The following is a 22,296-nucleotide window of genomic DNA, read 5'->3' as shown; positions in this document are numbered from 1 at the left end:
TCTGGACCTGAAACATTACCTATCACAGTTTGAAATTCTACAATCCTTTTTCATTTCTGGCTTTTGTCCAACCATCTATCAACACCTCCCTCACCTGTGTTCACCCATTACATACTACGCTTTGGCCTGCCCCTCCTCTCTACTAGCTTTCTCTTCCCCCCCCCCACCACCTTACAATGTCTTAAGGGTCCCAACCCAAAACATCACCCATCTATCCTAGTTCTCCAAGGTTGCTGCCTGAGCTACTCCAGCATTGTCTTTTTGCCGCCTCTGCATTAGTTTGATGATTAATTAGTGATGTTGGTTCTGGAGTGGAACCTTATGGAGGTTGAAGAGTTTCCTGCGCATTGAATAAATAAGCTCCCTTCCAGTAAGATGCTTGATGGATGCTGGGTGTCATATTTCAGTGAAAAAAGATCAAGCATAAGCACAAATAACCTTACTTGACTGACATTAGAACTGTTGGTTAAAAATCAGAACTTGCATAAATACAAATTCACATGAAGTTAAATATAGAAATCAAAATTATGCCATCATTATTTATAAAAGCCATTTCTGCCTACTTCATTGAAAGACAAGGCTGCTGCTGTACTTGCTGAGCAGATTAAGTGTCACCTGTTTCAATTGAAAGCTTAACTACCTATTTAACATAATGTATTTATTGCCATCAATTTTCCACTGTTATTTTTAAGTTTCTCAATTCCAAATGTTTCGAAATGTAACTCAACAATTTTTTTTTTAACTCATCACTATCCTTATTTCCAGTACCCAGTTTAATATTGGGCAGGATTAATCACCTATTCTTTCAAAGCAACTTTTAACTATACATTTTCACAAACCTATCAACTAATTTACATTTTCTTTGAGACTGAGCACAGGATTTCAGATTACCTCCAAGAGTGGCCTGAAGACACTCTTGCATTTGCCCATGTGGATCTTAAATTCCATTTTACCATCTGCCATTTCTCTACCATGATCATATACAGCTTTCAACTTACAGCTGCATATTAGATTTCAAAATCAACACTATAAATTTCAATAGTATATTAATGCTATATATCAGTGAAAAAAACACAATACTCCAACGGCCTTATATAATTGGCTATCTTTATTCCTGTAAGCAAACCCTCAATAAAAGCCAGTATAGCATTTGATTCCTTAATGGCAAGTTATATCTGCATTGGGGTATCATTGATTTGTGTATGGCACTTGGGTAAGCTTTGAACCTTGCTCAATTTCTCACCATTCAAAAACATTTGTGCATCGAAGTGGCTAACATTATTCCACATTTCATCTGTGATGTCCTTGTCCACTCTGACCGTTTATCCCCATGAGATTTATTTTACATTCTCCTCCCTACTCAATCCCCAATAGCTTTGTATCAGCGAGTTTAGAAATGCATTCTCATTCCCTCAGCCAAATCATTGAAATACATCATGAATGGCTGGGGCCCCAAGCATCAATGATGATACTGCATTAGTCACCAATTGAAGATTCATTCCCACGTGTTCAATAACTCATTCACAATCCACATCGATGTATTAACCCACCCCCAACTCAGTGTATATCAATCAACCTCCTGTATGGGTCCTTGCTACTAGATATAATACATCCCAGCACAGAGGGATACAAAACTGCTGACAGATTTGTAAAGCAGGAGTTTGTTTTAATCGTCACTTTACTGCTTGCCTTTAATGAGAAGTCTATGCCAACACATTGCATCCTTCCTGGAAAAAGTTACAGCTCAGGCCACAGGATTATTTCACATTTAAAATAAACATTCTTTCTTAGGCTCATCCTTCCACAGAATCAAATTTTCAGCTTGCAAACCTGAAGCTTTCAAACGCTGATTAAACAGCTGTGACTTGTAGAAAACACCGATATCAATGCATTTATGCCGCAGGTATTTTTCCGTGCAAATTTGCAAGAGATTCTTCAATTTGCTTTCATTTTATCAAGGTTGAGAATAAAACTTAGTAAACCTGTCACCCAAATGACATGCATTCTTTTTAGAAATCCAATAAACTAACCTAATCCAAGCCAACATGACATCAAAAAAGACACCGCTGGAGTAACTCAGCAGATCAGGCAGCATTTCTGGAGAACATGGATAGGTGACATTTCAGATCGGGACCATTCATCAACTACATGGCATCGTATCAACTTGAGCTAATTCAATCTATTTCCTAATATATCTTAATGGAAAACCTAATTCATCAGAACAAATTATTCAATATTTACAATTTAAGCCTGTCCACAGTTGGTTTAACAGAATGCAAAATCCATTCATAAAAATAAGTTAATAATCATTACAATTCCCTCAAGCTTTAAAGTCAACAAATGTAGATCATGGCAGTTTAATGAAATTAAAAGCAAGATGAGTATGTCAAAGAGGCAAACTTGTCAACACCCCACTCCACATCAAAAAAAAGGCTGCAATTGTGTAGATAAGATCCTATTCAACAAACTTGACACCAGCCAGGGCATAATAGCAAAAGGTTTAAATCTTCCCACAAAATTACTCAGTTTATGGGGGGGGGGGGATTAAAATACTGGAGGAAAGCAGCTAAACCTAAAGAGTAATTTTCAGATTTAATGCACAATATTTTTAGATTGTGTAATAATACCAATTTAAACAGGATAAATAAAACATTATATTTTCTCCTTCAGACAAGGCCAAAATACAACTATTTTCAGATAAAGAATCTCCAGTTTCTGTATCTATAACCAAAGGTCACTTCCATACTGTCAAATTATGAAGCAAACCAAAAGCCATTTTTTTCTCAACCCAATAAACCACTTAACATCTGAGCATTCATACTCATTTATTTCAGCAACAGATGCAATGCAGCACATACAACAGGGTACGCCAACAAACAAGTGTTGCATCACACCAGTTAGTAGCAACTTTATTATATACTATCACAGTACACAGAGGTTAAGGAATGCGTTTCAAGTCGTACAAAGCAAAGTAACTATAACATAAAAATGTTTAGATGCTATATACATTTGGGACACAAAAGATGTCGACTTCAGATCATGTGGTACAAAAGTCCCAAAGGAAAACACAGACGCTCTCAGGTTTAACATTTCCTCTTCACATGCTCTTCTGCTATACTGATGTTTATACCTCCGTTTCTCCACCTAGGAGAAAGTACAAATGCTTTAGAACAAGAAAGTAGTTTACAAACGTTTCACATATTATAACACACACTGGCCAATACTTCAAGGTGCTGCACAGGAAAGCATTTTACTGCAGCAGATCTAGAAACATCAGACCTGACTTTATCAAGTCTGACACATTTAACCCAGGCAAACCAAAATATACTACAGCTTGCTTGATGTTGTTTGGTTATCATTTGTATCAGAGCTATGAAGAAACAAAACAAAAAACAGCATTGTTTAATTTTTTTAATAAAATTACCACACTGAAGATCCATAACTGAAATACAAGATGTTACCAAATAAAGAATGCTGAATTAATTATGCAGTAAGACATTATCGATTTAAAAAAAACAAATGCCTGTAAGAAATGTTTATCCAATGTTATATATTTATATATACACAAAGATGATTGAAGACAAAGTCTGAAGTTTTCCAGTTTATCTTTAACGTTGATACATGATGTTGGAAGAGACCATACCACAGGGCAGCATTTTCACGAGCACACCTCACGTTCTGTCCGCAATGCGCGGCCCCAAGAGAATCGTGTGGTCAGGGTGACACGTGTCCTGCAATGAAGTTCCCGCTGGCGGGTACAAACAAGGTATAATGTCAGAGTTAGAAGGAAACTTTTTCGTTTGTCTTGCTGGGTCCTTTATTTGTACCCATTAGCAGTACTTTACCTGTTAAATTTACAGACTTGTTAAAAAGTGTTAATCCCTCAGACCTTTAACACCTCCTGTTACAAAAAGCTGCAAATCACTTGAAGTGAAAACTAAGGTTACCTGAAGTTCAATGCTCAAAGCAAAATTTAAATAATAAAGCCTGACATTTTACATTATTAAAAATGTACACTGGCATATTATTTAAGTGTCTTTTCCTCCATTAGCTGCGATAAGATATTACATACCTGGAGTGAAATAACTATATCAATTTTTCTTTAGTATGGTTGGTAGTTATTCTGGTGACTGCCTGCACCTCTAGATGCCTTTCCATAGCTGCTCTGCTGACCTGTCAAAGCGATTGGATTTCACAAGTTTAACATGAAATTTGCATATCTACATTTACACAATTTTTTCAAACACACCAAAGTGGCCATTAACAAATTTCCAACAACATCTTTGACCTAACTTAGTAAAACCTGGACAAAAATAAGAATTCCAGTACCAAACTTTGATTCTCTGCTGGTTGCAGAAAATGGGCAAAAGCTCATTGTGATTTACGGCTTATCCTATTCTCTTCTTTCACCCCTATAATTTTACCCACCTGGCCACTTGCCTCTAAACAGCCTCCTTCAGCAGAGAGGGTGAGGCAGTCCAGGCCGCAGACTTCTCCACGACCATCAATGCCGTTCCTTGATTGACCATCAGGAGGCACATTTGCTAAGAGGAGATATGAGCAATGTTAGTTTTTCCTCCTCTCCAAGATGGAACGCTCTGTTACCTGGACAAAAGCTAGCTAAATACTCCCCTTATCATGGGTAATAAAAACCCTCCAAACATAAAACAAGCTGATTCCACTACCTTATTCCTTTATAGAAATTTAGGCACAAAAGTTTACTGGCCAATTGAAAACTATCTACAGATGAAGCACCTTGAAGGACACCAATGTGGTGTCATAAGAAATAACACACAAGATTTCACTTGGTTAAATAAACAGTAACGCTAAAATGGTGTCTAACGGCACCAAAGGAAAACAGACATCAGATGGGCTAAAAAAATTAATTACCCTTATTTGCTATTTAACATTTTTGTTTTCTTTGTCAATACTGCGAGCAAATATATACAAAGAAACCTCTTATTTATTAACATTTCACCAAAAATCTTACCACTTCACAAAAGTGTATTACCAGCCAATTAGCCAAATGCTGTAACTTACTATTGTAGGTATCATATTCTGGAGCATATCCGTAGTTGTTGTAGTTATACCCAGAGTAATCATAACCTCCATATCCATTGTAACCTGGATTGCTATAGCCATTGTTGTAACTACTATAACCTTGATTCCAGTAGCTGTTGTATCCCTGGTTCCAGTTCTGATTTTGTCCTAAGAAAAGATAGCAATACAAACAACTTTGGAGTTTGTTCTGAAGCACATTGTAACCTAAATTAGTTGCGAGAGGAAACCAGAGATCTAAAACTCAGTGGGGAAAAAAAGCCAAAATATTCACTGCATTCTCTGCCATAATCCAGAAATGCCAGAAGAATTTGCCACTATCAAAAGGAAATTGAAAGCCCACACAGGGGAATCCAATGCTACCACGTTGTGTATACAATGCACAACACCATATTGTTTTTACTTAAGTCAATATCAGGATGTCTATATATGCAAAATAGGGAAATGCCCTCATGTGCACTGCACAACTGACAATCTAATACAGAGGATCGCAAACAGAGATATCTGTGCAAGAAGCAATTTTGATTACAGCAATATTAAATCTGGCAATTTGACAATGGAATTGTAGTAAATGCTTGCTCAAATGAAAAAAATCTTGCCAAAAGCAACAATTTTCAAAATTTACATATCTAAAAGTCACCTAATGGATGTCATGCACCACCACAAAAGCCGTAATTATATTCTACAGTTCATCCACTTGCCACCAACTAACTCAAACACATTGAAGTGTTAAAAGAGAAAGACCAGACACAGTCTTGGGTTACACAAAAGGATCATCACTTAGATTAATTGCTGGATGAGACGATTACCATTAGTATCGTCCTACAATCCGTGATTCAAACCTTTCCTCCACTATGGTAAAAGGGCAATTCTAATAAGCAAACATGATTTACCCTGCTCCTTATCAACAATGAAAACAAGATCTGGTATTTGGGCAACATCCTTCAGCATATTCTACTACTACCAACCACAAAGTTGCTGACAAATTGCTAAATACTCCACAAACCACCAGATCATATTGTTACTCCAGCATTTTGTGTCTACCTTCAATTTAAACCAGCATCTGCAGTTATTTTTCCTACAGATCATATTGTTAATTGGATATAGATCAAGTCATGACAATCATTTACTTAATCTCATCCTATTCTTCCACAAACCAAGTGTTTTAATCTTTTCCCAACCAAAAAACAAAACCAGACAATCTCCCATGGAACAAGTGGGGGTAGGTTAACCAAGTAAACAGATAATTACCTAGCCATGCATTTCTTTACTGCTCCAGTAAAGTGACCATTTCACGGTCAAAGCCCACATCAGGAAATTAACTTACCCCCTCTATCACGACCTCTTCCACCAAACCCACCTCCACCTCTGCCTCCTCGTTGCTGCTGCTGCCTGTAGACTTCCTTGGGCTGTGCCACTTTAATTTCACACTATTAAAAACATTTAAATGAAAAAACTGGTTAAAATACAACCACAAAATTCAGAAACATTACAATTTACTTGTAAATATTTTGGACGACTTTCAAATAGAACTGTAAATAAATGCTTGATTCTAACACTTGTTCCATTTGTCAATTGGAGATTTGTGTCCAATGGTTCTGGGTCTCTGCATCGTCCAATCACCCAAACAATTCTCCTCAGTAGATGTCTGAGGCAAATGTCTGCAATGAGAGCAGGAAAGAGCTCCTTACTCCAGGGAGTTACGAGGGTCAAAAGTGGTCATTAAGTGACAATGGTAAGGCATTGCATACATACAGTAAAGAGGGAACTAACAAGAGGGAGGGGAGGAAATTTATGCATGGAGCCACAGCTGGGTGAGGTACTAAACATGTACATTGCATGAGTATTCACCAAGGTGAAGGACATGGAGGGTAGCAAAATCAGTGAGGGATATGCTAATGTTCTGTGGCATAAGACCAAGGAGATTGTAGTGTTGGACTACGAAAAAAACATTAAAGACCCTACTCCCAATTCCTCCGTCTACGCCGCATCTGCGCCCGGGATGAGGTGTTTCACACTAGGGCTTCCGAGATGTCCTCTTTCTTCAGGAAACGGGGCTTCCCCTCCTCCATTATAGATGAGGCTCTCACTAGGGTCTCTTCTACATCCCGCAGCTCCGCTCTTGCTCCCCCTCCCCCCACTCGCAACAAGGACAGAATCCCCCTCGTTCTCACCTTCCACTCCACCAGCCAGCGGATCCAACATATCATCCACCAACATTGCCGTCACCTACAACGGGACCCCACCACTGGCCATATCTTCCCATCCCCTCTCTGCGTTCCGCAGAGACCGTTCCCTCTGTAACTCCCTGGTCCACTCGTCCCTTCCTACCCAAACCACCCCAACCCCGGGCACTTTCCCCTGCAACCGCACGAGATGCCACACCTGTCCCTTTACCTCCCCCCTCAACTCCATCCAAGGACCCAAACAGTCTTTCCAGATGAGACAAAGGTTCACCTGCACCTCCTCCACCTCATTTATTGCATCCGCTGCTCTAGATGTCAACTTATTTACATCGGCAAAACCAAGCGCAGGCTCGGCGATCGCTTCGCTGAACACCTGCGCTCGGTCCGCAATAACCAAACTGATCTCCCGGTGGCCGAGCATTTCAACTCCCCCTCCCATTCCCAGTCTGACCTTTCTGTCATGAGCCTCCTCCAGTGCCATAGTGAGGCCTACCGGAAATTGGAGGAACAGCACCTCATATTTCGCCTGAGCAGTTTGCAGCCCAGAGGTATGAACATCGACTTCTCCAACTTTAGATAGTTCCTCTGTCCCTCCCTTCCCCTCCTCCTTCCCAGATCTCCCTCTATCTCCCTGTCTCCACCTATATCCTTCCTTTGTCCCGCCCCCCCGACATCAGTCTGAAGAAGGGTCTCGACTCGAAACGTCACCCATTCCTTCTCTCCCGAGATGCTGCCTGACCTGCTGAGTTACTCCGGCATTTTGTGAATTAAAGTGGTTAAGCTCCCTAGGATCATCCCCAGGTTATAGAGGTAAGAGGGTTCCAGGATTCCGTCAAAGATCCTTCCATTGTCTCTAACCACAAACAAGGTCCCAGAGAGTAGGCAATATCTTTCCTTTAATGGCAAGTAAATCGTACACAAGTGAGCCTTATATCAGTGGTAGGAAAGCTATTGGAGCCCTCGGGTTAGGATTTAACTACATTTGGTAAAAGCATGAGCTGTAGGGATAGTCAGCATCACTGTGTGGGACTAGCCATGTTTTTAAAAAGTTTTTGTGAGCAGACAATGAAGATGATTGATGATCATCAACGACAACAATTTCTGGGCATAATCCAGAGGATGCAGGATCATTTCATTCCAAAGAGGAAGAAAGATTCTAAGGGGAGTAAGAGGCAACCGTGACTGACAAGGGAAGTTAGGGATGGAATAAAACTAAAAGGAAAAATGTATAACATAGCAAAGAGTAGCGGGAAGCCAGAGGATTGGGAAACTTTACAAAGACAACAGAAGGTAACAAAAAGGGCAATACGGGCTGAAAAGATTAAGTACGAGGGAAAGCTGGCCAAGAATATAAAGGACAGTAAACGTTTCTTTACGTATGTTAAGAGAAAAAGATTGCTAAAGACAAATGTGGGTCCCTTGAAGGCAGAAACGGATGAAATTATTATGGGTAACAAGGAAATGGCAGAAGAGTTGAACAGGTACTTCGGATCTGTCTTCACTAAGGAAGACACAACCAATCTACCAGATGTACTAGAGCAGGGGCCTCCAAACTTTTCAGCATGAGGGCCACGTTATATATTTGGCACATTTTTGCAGGCCGTAGGAAAAAATAAAGTGTGAGTTTTATAAATTTAATGAACTCAAAAAAGTTTAGACTAGGTTACGTTAGATTAGATTAGGAAAGGTTAAACTAGGTTATGTTAGATTAGGTTAGTTTACAGTAGGTTTATATGGCAACAAATAAATTATTCAATTTTTTAAAAAGAGCTTGAAATATTGAAATATATATACAATCATTTATAAAACAGAAAAAAATAGTGATCACCACTGGGGGAGAGAGGGGTAGAGTGTCGGGGTAGAGGGATTTTTTTTTAGATTTAGATATACAGCGCGGAAACAGGCCCTTTGGTTCACCGGGTCCGCGCCGCCCAGCGATCCCCGCACATTAACACTATCTTACACACACTAGGGACAATTTTTACATTTGCCCAGCCAATTAACCTACATACCTGTACGTCTTTGGCATGTGGGAGGAAACCGAAGATCTCAGAGAAAACCCACGCAGGTCACGGGGAGAACATACAAACTCCGTACAGACGGCGCCCGTAGTCAGGATCGAACCTGAGTCTCCGGCGCTGCATGCGCTGTAAGGCAGCAACTCTACCGCTGCACCACAGTGCTGCCGGTAGGCAGCAGCAGGTGAGAGCAGGAGGACAATAAACAATAGGAGCAGGAGGAGGCCATTCGGCGTTTCGAGCCAGCACCACCATTCAATGTGATCATGGCTGATCATTCTCAATCAGTACCCCGTTCCTGCCTTCTCCCCATATCCTCTGACTCTGCTATCCTTAAGAGCTTTATCTAGCTCTCCCTTGAATGCATTCAGAGAATTGGCCTCCACTGCCTTCTGAGGCAGAGAATTCCACAGATTCACAACTCTGACTGAAATTTTTTTCCTCATCTCAGTTCTAAATGGCCTACCCCTTATTCTTACACTGTGGCCCCTTGTTCTGGACTCCAACATTGGGAACACGTTTCCTGCCCCTTGTCCAACCCCTTAATAATCTTATATGTTGCGATAAGATCTCCTCTCATCCTTCTAAATTCCAGTGTATACAAGCCTAGTCGCTCCAGTCTTTCAACATACGACAGCCCCGCCATTCCGGGAATTAACCTAGTAAACCTACGCTGCACGCCCTCAATAGCAAGAATATCCTTCCTCAAATTTGGAGACCAAAACTGCACACAGTACTCCAGGTGCGGTCTCACTAGGGCCCTGTACAACTGCAGAAGGACCTCTTTGCTCCTATACTCAACTCCTCTTGTAATGAAGGCCAACATTCCATTGGCTTTTTTCACTGTCTGCTGTACCTGCATGCTTCCTTTCAGTGACTGATGCACCTAGACATGCAGATCTCGTTGTACATCGCCTTTTCCTAACTTGACACCATACAGATAATACTCTGCCTTCCTATTCTTACCACCGAAGTGGATAACCTCACGGGGAGGGTGCCAGAGGGTCCGATGAAGGAGCACCGCCACTTGCGGGGGCTGATCCCTCCCTCCCTCTCTCTCTCCCCCCCTCCCAGAGCCAGCGAGATCTGCGCCGCTGCTCCACTCTCTTCACCGGCCACGTCTCCCTCTAACGCAGCAAAATGAGAACAAACGTTGTCGTTGTTGCTCAGAAGCCCCGCATCCTCAGGGGTGAGCAGTGGCGGTGAGGAGGGATGTTCCACTTGTGTTTGTCCTTATTTTGCTGCGTTAGAGGGAGACGGGGCCAGGGAAGAGAGTGGAACCGCGGCGCAGATCTTGCTGGCTCTGGGAGAAGGGGGGAACAGCCCCCGCGGCGCTCCTTCATCAGACCCTCTGACACCCTCCCTCCACGCCCCCTCTCTCTCCCCCCCACCGCTCCCCCCGGGGCGATTGGCGGCTGCGGTGAAGAAGGGGCGCTGCGATCTCTCGCCTTGTCCCGGCTCTGGGTCGGTGGCGATCCACTCTCCAGTGAACCTCCGCCGGCAGCTTCTACCTCCAGTCCCCACCACCTAAGAGCTTGCTGCGGGCCGGATAAAATCTCAGTCCCCACCACCTAAGAGCTTGCTGCGGGCCGGATGTGGCCTGCGGGCCATAGTTTGGAGGTCCCTGTACGAGAGGACAGAGGATCTAGGGAGACAGAGGAACTGAAAGCTGGTAAATCCCCAGGGCCTGGTGGTCTGCATTCCAGAGTACTCAAGGAGGTGGCTCTAGAAATCATGGACGCATTGGTGATCATTTTCCAATGTTCAATAGATTCAGGATCAGTTCCTGTGGATTGGAGAGTAGCTAATGTTATCCCACTTTTCAAGAAAGGAGCGAGAGAGAAAACGGGGAATTATAGACCAGTTAGCCTGACATCAGTAAGATGCTGGAGTCAATTATTAAAGAGGTAATAACGGCGCATTTGGATAGCAGTGAAAGGATCGGTCCAAGTCAGCATGGATTTATGAAGGGGAAATCCTGCTTGACTAATCTTCTGGAATTTTTTGAGGATGTGACAAGTAAAGTGGATGGAAGGAGTGCCAGTGGATATGGTGTATCTCGACTTTCAGAAAGCCTTTGATAAGGTCCCACAAGGGAGTTTGGTGAGCAAAATTAGAGCACATGGTATTGGGGGTAGGGTATTGACATGGATAGAGAATTGGTTGGCAGACTGGAAGCAAAGAGTAGGAATAAACGGGTCCTTTTCAGAATGGCAGGGAGCGGCGAGTGGAGTGCCGCAAGGGTCGGTGCTGGGGCCGCAACTATGTACAATATATATTAATGATTTGGATGATGGAATTAGAACACTAGCAAGTTTGCAGATGACACAAAGCTGTGTGGCAGTGTGAACCGTGAAGAGGATGTTAGGAGGTTGCAGGTTGACTTGGACAGGTTGAGTGAGTGGGCAGATGCAGTATAATGTAGATAAATGTGAGGTTATCCACTTTGGCGGCAAAAACAAGGAGGCAATTATCTCAATGGTGTCAGATTAGGTAATGGGGAAGTGCAACGAGACCTGGGTGTCCTTGTACACCAGTCACTGAAAGTAAGCGTGCAGGTACAGCAGGCAGTGAAGAAAGCTAATGGCATATTGGCCTTCATAACGAGAGGATGAGTATAGGAGCAAAGAGGTCCTTCTGAGACCACATATGGAGTATTGCGTGCAGTTTTGGTCTCCTAATTTGAGGAAGGATGTCCTTGCAATTGGGGCAGTGCAGCGGAGGTTCACGAGGTTAATCCCTGGGATGGCAGGACTGTCATATGAGGAAAGATTGGAAAGACTGGGCTTGTATTCACTGGAGTTTAGAAGGATGAGAGAGGATCTTATAACGTATAAAATTATAAAAGGATTAGACAAGCTGGATGCTGTCTGATTTAGAGTGTTAGCTAAAGAAGAGATTGAACAAACATGGATTATGTTCTCTGAGGGACTGGAGGCAAAGGGAAGACCTGATACATGTTTATAAGAGACATAGATTGTCAGTCTTCCCCCTTCCCTCCAAAAGATAGAAATGTCAAATACCAGAGGGCACAACTTTAATGTCGCCCCATTGAACAGCAGAGTCGGGGTCAGTCTAGGCGAGCCATAGTTTGATTGATTCAAACACACAGCATGGAAACAGGCAGTTCAGCCCACCAATTCCACAACAACTATCGATCACATCCACACCCTCCACACTAGGGGCAAATTACAGAACTCAATTCATCTACAAACCTACACATCTATGGGATGTGCAAGGAAGATGGGGCACCCCGAGGAAACCCATATGATTACAGGGAGAACATGTGTACTCCACGCAGGCCACACACAAGGTCAGGATCGAACCTAGGTCTCTGGCACTAAGAGGCAATGATAGGGGAGTATCAAGAAGTAAATGAACTTAAAGCCTGTATAATTGTAGGGAACTATGAGGTTGTGGTTTTATTCTGAGACTTGGTTGCAAGAGGGACAGGACTGCAACATGCCTGGCTTTTGATTTTTCAGTTGTGATAGGGTGGTAAAAGAACTGGAGCAGTTACATTACCAACCAAGGAAAATGTCAGCAGCACTGAGAAAATAATGGTGGTTTCGTTCACAGAGTCAATATGGGTAGAGCTATAAAAAAAAAAAGAAACGTACGATCTCTAATGGGTCCAGATGCAGATAACCAGATGGGATCAACCCAAGGTTATAGAGAGAGGTTTGAAGGAGCCCCACAAAGGTCTTTGTATTCTACCGAGCCAATTTCTTTTTAAACAGAGCAGCACGTGACTGGATATGGACCATGTGCAAGGTGATGAAGATAGCTTAATTTGGTATCATGGTCAGCATTGTCATTGTGCTGTTTCTAGGCATGTTTCTGTACTATAGTGTTCTGTTTGAAGAATCAACTAGTCAACTGATGAAAATAAATTGGGATTCATGATCTAGTTAATTTAGCTCCGTGACTAAAAAGCTTTAAACTTAAAGGCCCATATAAATTGCACTTTAAGGAACGTTTAGTGTCAAGCTCTAGTTGCCCTCAAGTAGGCAGTGGTGTGCAACCTTCTTGGACTAATGCAGTCATGGTGTATATATAGTGCTCTCTGGAAACAACTCCAAGACATTGCCCTAAAGGATCAGCATTATTTTTCTAATTGAGGAATGAATTTGAATTGCAACCACTCAAATTAGCCAATTTCTTCAAGAGGTCCCAAACATTGCAAAGAAATAAAGCTGCTTTTGGAACTAGCTGGATGGATATTTGCACCATGGTGTATTACACGGCCAGTTGAACCAATTCATATTTCTACCAGTTTGCAAAGAATATCTTTTTTTTTAAATGACTAGGCCCAAAGACAGACCAAAATAGTTATAAATATGAAAATGGATACCTTGATGAAAACTTGCAGACCTTTAAGCAAAGATTTGCATAATGTAATACCCTGAAATGAATAACTCCCCAACCATGTTGGGTTAAGTGATGCCAACTCTTATTCATCAGCAGCTACTCAGCTAATTCAAGGTGTAATTTCTCAGGGGATGAACATTAGATGTCTCATACCTAAAGGACAACAGGGTGGCACTGGAAAGTGAGATTCATTTCTATTGCTCTTCAACCAGAATGAAAGACTCCCGCAACATGCCTACAATTCTATCACTGGGCTTCGTTGAGATGCCACAAAGAGCTAAAGATAACCTCAACTCCCAAATGAAGACTGGTCATTCAAATCAGCCCATGACCAAATGAAAAAAAGGGAAGACCCAGATTTACCTAGAACCCTTCTTAAATTTAGGAGGCTTCTGGTTGAAATTTAGGAGGCTTCTTTAAATACAGGAGAGGTGCCGGAACACTGGAGGGTGGCAGATATTGCCCCTTTATTCAAGAAGGGCTGCAGGGAAAATGCTGGGAACTAGGGCGGCACGGTGGCGCAGCGGTAGAGTTGCTGCTTTACAGCGAATGCAGCGCCGGAGACTCAGGTTCGATCCTGACTACGGGTGCTGCACTGTAAGGAGTTTGTACGTTCTCCCCGTGACCTGCGTGGGTTTTCTCCGAGATCTTCGGTTTCCTCCCACACTCCAAAGACGTACAGGTATGTAGGTTAATTGGCTGGGTAAATGTAAAAATTGTCCCTAGTGGGTGTAGGATAGTGTTAATGTACGGGGATCACTGGGCGGCGTGGACTTGGAGGGCCGAAAAGGCCTGTTTCCGGCTGTATATATATGATATGATATGATATGATAATGCAAGGACACATCTAATCAGGAGATAAGATTTTTAAAAAAGACCTGCCATAGGATAGGTAGCTTTCCAGAGATGGAGAACAGCCCAAGTATCTGCCAGTTATTTAGACAGATCCACCAAGATGGATCCTTAAAATATTCAAATTTATTAGCAGAGACGCATCTTCGGTGAAACGACTGAACTGACAAGCTTAGGAAGGTGTCATCTGGAATTAGAACTTGTACACATGCCAGTGTTCCCAAAACGATGAGTAAGGAAGCCAAAGTTGACACAAAGTCCGATCATACATGGAAATGTGTCCATTGGCCTAGTCTGTGCCAGTCATCAAGCACCTACACCAATTCCTTTTTTGTTCTCCCTCCACAACCATTAACACTCCTTTTACCCCTTCCCCCAATTCTACCAAAGAAGCAATTTGCACTGGTTAGATTAGCCTACCAACCCTCATGTCCATGGGATGTAGGAGGAAACCAACGTACAGAGAAAACTTATACAGTCACATGGAGAATGCATACACTTCATGCAGCAGCAATGGGTGTCAAGATTGAACCCGGGCCACTGGATCTGTTAGTCCAGCATATTGTGCCACTATGCTGGAGTAATTGGGATAATGGTCAGATCAAATTTTGGAAAATGCAGAAATATTTGTGCACGTTTAGATTACAAAGGCAGTCAATGGGCACCATCATATACGCCATATTAAAATGAACACCACAGAAGTTAGCTTGAGTGAATCAGTCCATACATTTATAGAAGACTAAGGCAAGAAAGAAAAAAACACCAAAAAACATCAATCACCAAGGTGTTAATAGGCTTCGAGTGATTTACTTGGGTATTTCCAGGTATGACAAGTTATTCATTGAACAATTTCAAATGTAAATTACAAGCACCCAGGCAGCTTGCAATTTACCTTAAACATATCTTAATCTATCAGGGAAGATGCAAAATGGTTGACTTAATTCATTGGCAAGTGTTACTAACATCTAGAAATGGAAAGACACAGGGACAAGACACAGAATGCACCAAATCAACCTGCCAATGGCTTAAGATACAGCAAAGATCCAGGTACAAAACACTAAGCAATTACCAGGAAACTGGTTCAAGAAATTCTGGAGCTCCAGGGATTCCTATTAAATCTTTCCTTTCTCACCCTAAACTTTGAACTGTGGTTCTTGATTGCCCTACTCAGGGTAAAAGACTGCATCTACTCCCGTCATGATCTTATAGACACATCATCTCACATCCTATATGCTCCGAAGGAATCTTCTCTGCGCTCGTGTCGGAAAAAAAACCCTGCAGATGCTGGTATAAATCAACGGTAGAAACAAAATGCTGGAGTAACTCAGAGGGTCAGGCAGCATCTCGGGAGAAGGAATGGGTGACCTTTCGGGTCGAGACCCTTCTTCAGACTGATGTCAAGGGAGGGGGCGGGACAAAGATAGGATGTAGATGGAGACAGGAAGACTAGTGGGAGAACTGGGATGGGGAGGGCATAGAGAGGAAAAGCAGGGACTACCTGAAGTTTGTTGTATGCGACGGCTCTTGGGGTGGAAGGTGAGGACAAGGGGGACTCTCTCCTTGTTATGAATGGGGGAAGGGGGAGCAAGAGAGGAGCTGCAGGATATTGAAGAGACCCTAGTGAGAGCCTCATCTATAATGGAAGAGGGGAACCAGTTTCCTAAAGAATGAGGACATCTTCGATGCCCTAGTATGGAACACCTCATCCTGGGCACAGATGCAGCGTAGACAGAGGAATTGGGAGTAGGGAATAGAGTTTTTACAGGAAACAGGGTGGGAAGAAGTGTAGTCAAGATAGCTGTGGGAGTCAGTGGGTTTGTAGTAGATGTTGGTCACTAGTCTGTCTCCTGAGATGGAGAGATCCAGAAATGGTAGGAGATGTCAGAGATGGTCCAAGTATATTTAAGAGCAGGATGGAAATTAGTGGTGAAATTGATGAAGTCAGTGAGTTCTGCATGGGTACAGGAGGTAGCACCAATGCAGTCATCAATGTAGCGGAGGTAGAGTTCCGGGATCAGCCCAGGGTACATCTGGAACAGGGATCGTTCGACGTACCCTACAAAGAGGCAGGCATAGCTAAGGCCCATACGCCTTGGATTTGGAGGAAGTGGGAGGAGTCAAAGGAGTTGTTGAGGTTAAGGACCAGCTCTGCTAGGTGGAGGAGAGTATTGGTAGATGATCTTTCTGTCCTGGGCCTCCTCCATTGTCAGAGTGAGTGAGGCCCAGCGTAAATTGGAGGAACAGCACCTCATTTCACTTGGGCACTTTACACCCCAGCGGTATGAACATTGACTTCATTGACTTCTCTAACTTCAGGTTGTCCCTGCTTCCCTGCTTCCCCTCTCTCTCCCCTTCCCAGTTCTCCCACTAGTCTTCCTGTCTCCGTCTAAATTCCTTTCTTTGCACTCTTCCCAGCATAACATCTTTCTTATAGCAGGGTGACCAAAACTGAACACAATACTTCCAACCATGGCCCCACCAGTGCCTTGTACAGCTGTAACATAACATCCCAACTTCTCTACTCAAAACCATGACTGAAGAAAGCCTTCGTGACCACCATTTCTGCCTGTGACACCACGTTCAAAGAACTATGTGCCTGTACTCCTAAATCTCTCAGCTCTGCAACACTCCCCTGAGCCCTGCCATTTACTGTGAAAGTCCTGTCTTGACTGGAGTTCCGAAAATGCAACACCTTACATTTATCAGAAACATGAACTTTCTCCCACCATTAGATATTCCTGACTACCAATATTCCTGAGCACTACCAATATCTGGGGTATTCTGCCTTTGGTAGTATTTTTTAAAATTTTAAATATTGTTACAGCTGTTGTAAAGGAGCTCTATTCCCAAAATGATCAGCTCTACATCGTAAAGAATTTTGACTGGACTTACCTTGCTTGAGCCTATATTGTGATATTTATTCTCCAAAAGCCTTTTCACTGGTTCTTCTTCCTTGAATGTGATAAAGCAGAATCCTCTCCGTTCGTTCGTCTTGTTGTCAATGGGCAATTCAATGCCTTCAATCTAGATGAAAACCAATTTAGAATAATTGAGGTCTTTTTGCATGATGTGTTCAGTCTTAAGGAAGCTGTAATCTGCTTCTACAAATTGGCATTTGCACTCTTCACAAAATTAGAATCAACTTTTAAATTAAGCATCATTACATCAAAGTAATCACTTAATGCTTACAAATAATATGAATCTTAATTGAGCTCAAAAAGCTCTTACACATAAACTGATCACAAATCTGCATTTTCATTTCACGTTAAAATGACAACATATAAACTTGTAGGCTGGCCTAATAGCAAATCAGAAGAAAATAAAGCACAATCAATATTTGAATGAGGATTTGATTAAATCGCTAGGTTTTTGAGGGCAATAAACAGAGGATAAAGGGGTGGTTGTGTATTTAGATATCAGTCAGGCTTTTTAAAAAGACACCGCAAAGTGTGCAGGATGGCAGGGGGCTGATATAAAGGCATGAACAAGGTTAATTTTCAGATTGGCAATCACTAACCAGAGATGCTACCTGAGAGTTACTCCAGCTTTTTGTGATACCTTCTATTTGTACCAGCATCTGCAGTTATTTTCCTACACGACTAACCAGTGGAGTGCCACAAGAAGCAAAGCAGCAGTCGCAACCATTAATGATTTGAATGAAGAGTGTATAGGAACTGAATTTGCCACAATTAAAGTAAGATTGGGAGGGCTGAGCTTTGCGAGTTACGTTCTTGCATTAATTTGGAATGCAAGACAAGCAAGTTATGAGGACATGTGGTCTACAAATGGATGCAATGGTTAAATTTTGGATAAGTTACCAGATGGAGTTTAATGTAGGAAAATGAGGTTATCCACTTTGAAGACAAATATTTGAAGACAAAAACAAATATTTAAACAGTGCAAAATGACTAAATGTTCTGGAACAGAGGGATCTTAGGGGCCTGGTGCATGAAACAATGTAACCACTCTAGCACAGTAAGTAATTAAAAAGATTGATTGAGGTTGCCTTTATTGTAAAGGATAGAATATAAAAATAGTGGTTTGATGCAACTCTAGAGCTTTATTGGAGAATTGCACACAGTTTTGATCTTCACATTTAAGTTCTCTGGAGATAATGCAGAAAAAGTCGATTTGTTTAACTTCTGGGAAGAAGTTGCTGATTATAAGAGCAGTTGAACCTATACCTAGAACTTAGAAGACAAAGCACCTCCTATTAAAACATTGATACTGGGGTGGATTGACAGATGCTAACAGGCTGATTTTCCCCGGTGAAGGTATCTAGAACTAGGGGCAGTCTCAGAACTGACATTTTATTGAATGGTGGAACAGGCTCAAGTGTTCCACTCCCCATGCTCTTCCATTAATTTGGAATGCACAACAATGTCATAGTCCCAAGTGGAATACTTATTCAATTTGTCTTCTGTACTGTATGCAGTCTAACAATTGGTGTGAAAGGAAAGAGACAAGGTCAACATTCCCCTACTACACTTTAATATACTAGATATAACACAGCCTTTATGTACAGAAAGATTAGAGAAACAATATTCCCATTAATCTCAAAAGCAACACCTCTCAAAGTTAAAATTTACCTCTCCATACGCTCCAAAATAGTCTTTAACCATTTCTTCAGGTACATCAGGACTTAGGCCGCCAACAAAAACTTTCTTAGCTGGCTCCTTGCCTTTTATTGCCTTTGCTCTTTTGGGGTCAATAAGCCTCCCATCGAGTTTGTGTTCCTTCAGTTCCAACACCTAGAAGAGATGAAGGGCAGTTTCTGTACAAATGATTTTTAGCAGCAACCTGAACTTATTCAGTATTGAAATAAAAACTGTCTAAACATAATTTAAATACTTGGGCTAACATTGTGATTACAAAATTGTGAATAGGCAGAGGAAAATGAACTCTTATCTTCTGACGTTTTTCCATTCTACTCAAATCTCAGCTTTTGAATACAATGCTATCAGTCAATCGCAACACACACAGAAACATTAGCTGTGTTACTTATCTGGCTCTACAATGAAAAAGGCCAATGAAATTTGGTTTTAGTATGACCAAATTGTATCTTTAGGTAAATTCACGAATTAAAAATTTACCCCAATCATTTTAAATGGGAACGGAACAGTTTCCAAAATTTAAATAAATTTCTGGTATAAAAAGCCAAGAAGATATTTGAACTTCTGCAGCAGAGGTCAAATTCAGGTGCATGGAAACTCTTACCTCAATCCAATATATTTTTCCCAGCGGGGATCAATAACAAAAAGCACATTTTGTGTACTTAAAATGATCACATCCGCTCTTTACTCACCTAGCTTCCTGCCAATTAGATTCATGACCTGGGGTGAAAAGCAGAGGTCAGTGCCACAAGAACACAAACTGCACGCTTCTTGGTATCATTCCCTGCTGACAACAAATATCTTCAAAAATGGATTGAGTTTTGAACAAAATTTTCACAACTATAGATCATTTACATAACATGGATTTACTGCAGTCTAACACTTCAGTCAGCTATCTGTAAGCCAATGTTTATATACAAATCACAGATTTGATTTAATTTATTCAAAGTTGCATTTGGAATATTCCATGGTGTCCTTTCCTTAAAAATTATGCAAAGCATCCAAGAAATGGAATTGATGCAAATTTGATAAAGGAAATGGAGGGATATGGATCTTGTACAGGCAAGGAAACTATTTTAAGTTGGCACCGTGTTCGACAGACACTGGTCTTACTGTGTCGTACTGTTCTATGTTCTGTGTGACACTTAACCAATACCCCCCTAACCCACTACTAAATAGGTCAATACAACTGTTACTTACAGAATAGCACGAATGAAGTGACATACCAGAAATGTGTCCCAATTAAGACATTCTAAATATTTATGAAAAGAAACATAACAATTTCACTAAACATTGTACCCAAAAGGAGGAAAAATAAAAATCCCTTGGTTTGTGTCACAACTGGATATTCAAATTTTCAAAGACTTGATATCCATTTATAACACAATTCTAAAAATGTCCTGTTTTTTTAATCTGTGGGCGCACAAACACATCTGTTTCAATATGATCTGTATCAGTATTAGAAGGTTGGATATGATTTACCCTGTCCACACTTGCAGGTTCTCTGAATAGTACAAAACCAAATCCTCTTGACCGTCCCGTCACCGCATCCATTTTTATGGTACAGTCCACTACTTCACCGAACCTGGACAAGTAATCTGTCAAATCCTTCTTGCTTGTATCCCAGCTAAGGCCCCCAATGAACATTTTTCTGTGAACATAAAATGTATATCATGATCTTGACCTCCTGCTGTAAATTTTGAGCTGTGCAAAACTAAACAATGCACAGTGCAAATTAAACATTGTTTTTCCACGTTATCTAAACAGGTCATCATGCTTGTGGATTAGTTAGTTGGATTCCATGCTTGGGAGGGGAAGGGGGGGGGGGGGAAAGAAAGCATTGCTTTTAAAAAAATCCTCAGTGCTCTTTACGGTGTATTTATAGGTTATCGAAAGCCAGGTAGATGTTTCCTAAAATTTCAAGACCCAATTTCAATTTTAAGTGACATGTTTTATTTATAACCAACCAACAGCAGCTTTAGTGCCAGTGTAACAATCTACACAATGTTCTTTTGAGGACGGTGCGAAAAAAAAGAGAATGCCAATAAAAAATCCGAACACACCAAGAGAAGAATGCAGCAAGAACAATTTCGTTCAGCAATGATTTGATTTCACCGGGCCACGGGTGCAAAACAAAAGGCCAAACTAAAAACAGACAGAAGAAAGAGAGGAGGTACCAAAACTAGGTCACACACCACAAGGAAGGCGCCAAGGCACGTAGGGATACAAAACCAGGCAGAAGGGAAGAAGCCTGCACTCCGTCCCCCCAGAGCCCGGCCCGGCCTGGCCGACACCCACCCCACCAACTAAAGAGACTGAATAACATGAACACGGACTGAGCCAAGAGACCAGACTTGGCCGCAAAGTTAAACACAACCGGGGACGATCACCATGTCCAGAGGAGCCCCGGGCTGCGTTCCCCCCACCCACCTCCACCCTGGTTTTGTTCCAGTGTCGCCCCTGGCTGCACCTCCTCCCCGAGCCCGGTCCCACTGGCACTGCAGCCATCACCGCCCCTCCCCTCCCCTCCCCTCCCCTCCCCGGGCCACCGCGACCCCCACCCGGTTACTCCCCTCCGCACACACAGGCACCCGAGCCGAGCCTGGGCCGCACTCACCCTTCGTCCTCCTCGTTTTTGCTGGCGTTGATCTTGGCTCCCTCGGGAAACTCCTCGGAGCCCGCGGCCGCCATGGGCTGCTCCATGAGACTGACGGGCGGCGGGTTGTAGGCGTACGGCGGCTCCACGGTGGCGGGCAGCGAGCGGCAGGTGTGACGGGCTCCGTCCCTGCTGGAGGCGCGATAGCGGGCTGGGTGTCGGTGTCGATGCCGCCGACTGACCTACAGCTGTGGCTGCGTGGGGGGGGGGGGGAGGGAAGGTAGGAAGGAAGGTGCCAGTAGACCGGCGCCGCCGCCGTCGCTGATGCTCGTCTCACGGCAACAAAATGGCGGCGCGGGCAGGGAGAAGCCCGGGAGCCGCTCGCACGCCTTATATAGGCGTCACGTGACCCGCCGCCGCCCAATCCCCGAGCGGCTCTTTGTGTCGCGGCGCCCGGGCTCCCGCCGGCCGCCAGCGCGCATGCGCGGGACGCGGGGACACCGTGGACAATGGAGGCGCCCGCCGTGGAACGCTGACGCTGTGGCGGGGAGGGCGGGAAATGTGCGGCAGGAATGGGGAGATCATAGGGGCAATGTGGAGGA

At 42.7% G+C, this 22,296-nt stretch overlaps 1 protein-coding gene across 9 annotated transcripts; it reads right to left on the bottom strand.

Moving 5' to 3' along the window:
• Positions 1-1,082: 1,082 nt before the first annotated feature.
• Positions 1,083-22,074, bottom strand: LOC144590783 (heterogeneous nuclear ribonucleoprotein D-like). Of its 9 annotated transcripts, XR_013546557.1 has the most exons (10): positions 21,716-22,074; positions 20,581-20,749; positions 19,075-19,236; positions 17,378-17,509; positions 6,386-6,488; positions 5,041-5,208; positions 4,429-4,544; positions 4,073-4,173; positions 3,644-3,748; positions 1,083-3,144 (listed from the first exon to the last, which is right to left on the bottom strand). XR_013546557.1 is itself a non-coding variant. In XM_078395207.1 (9 exons), exons 1-8 carry the CDS (start codon positions 21,799-21,801, stop codon positions 4,087-4,089), a joined length of 1,011 nt encoding a protein of 336 aa, XP_078251333.1. In that variant the 5' UTR covers positions 21,802-22,074; the 3' UTR covers positions 1,083-3,144; positions 4,073-4,086. The 9 variants fall into 9 exon arrangements, 8 of the variants coding, with proteins under 8 accessions (XP_078251333.1, XP_078251336.1, XP_078251331.1 ...); XM_078395207.1 differs by lacking the exon at positions 3,644-3,748 and having other exon boundaries at positions 4,441-4,544; XM_078395205.1 differs by lacking the exon at positions 3,644-3,748 and having other exon boundaries at positions 1,086-3,144; positions 21,716-22,073.
• Positions 22,075-22,296: the final 222 nt, after the last annotated feature.

The sequence above is a fragment of the Rhinoraja longicauda genome, unplaced genomic scaffold (assembly GCF_053455715.1).
Source record: "Rhinoraja longicauda isolate Sanriku21f unplaced genomic scaffold, sRhiLon1.1 Scf000322, whole genome shotgun sequence".
NCBI classification, from domain to species: domain Eukaryota; kingdom Metazoa; phylum Chordata; class Chondrichthyes; order Rajiformes; family Arhynchobatidae; genus Rhinoraja; species Rhinoraja longicauda.
This window is presented reverse-complemented; position numbering and strand designations above follow the sequence as displayed.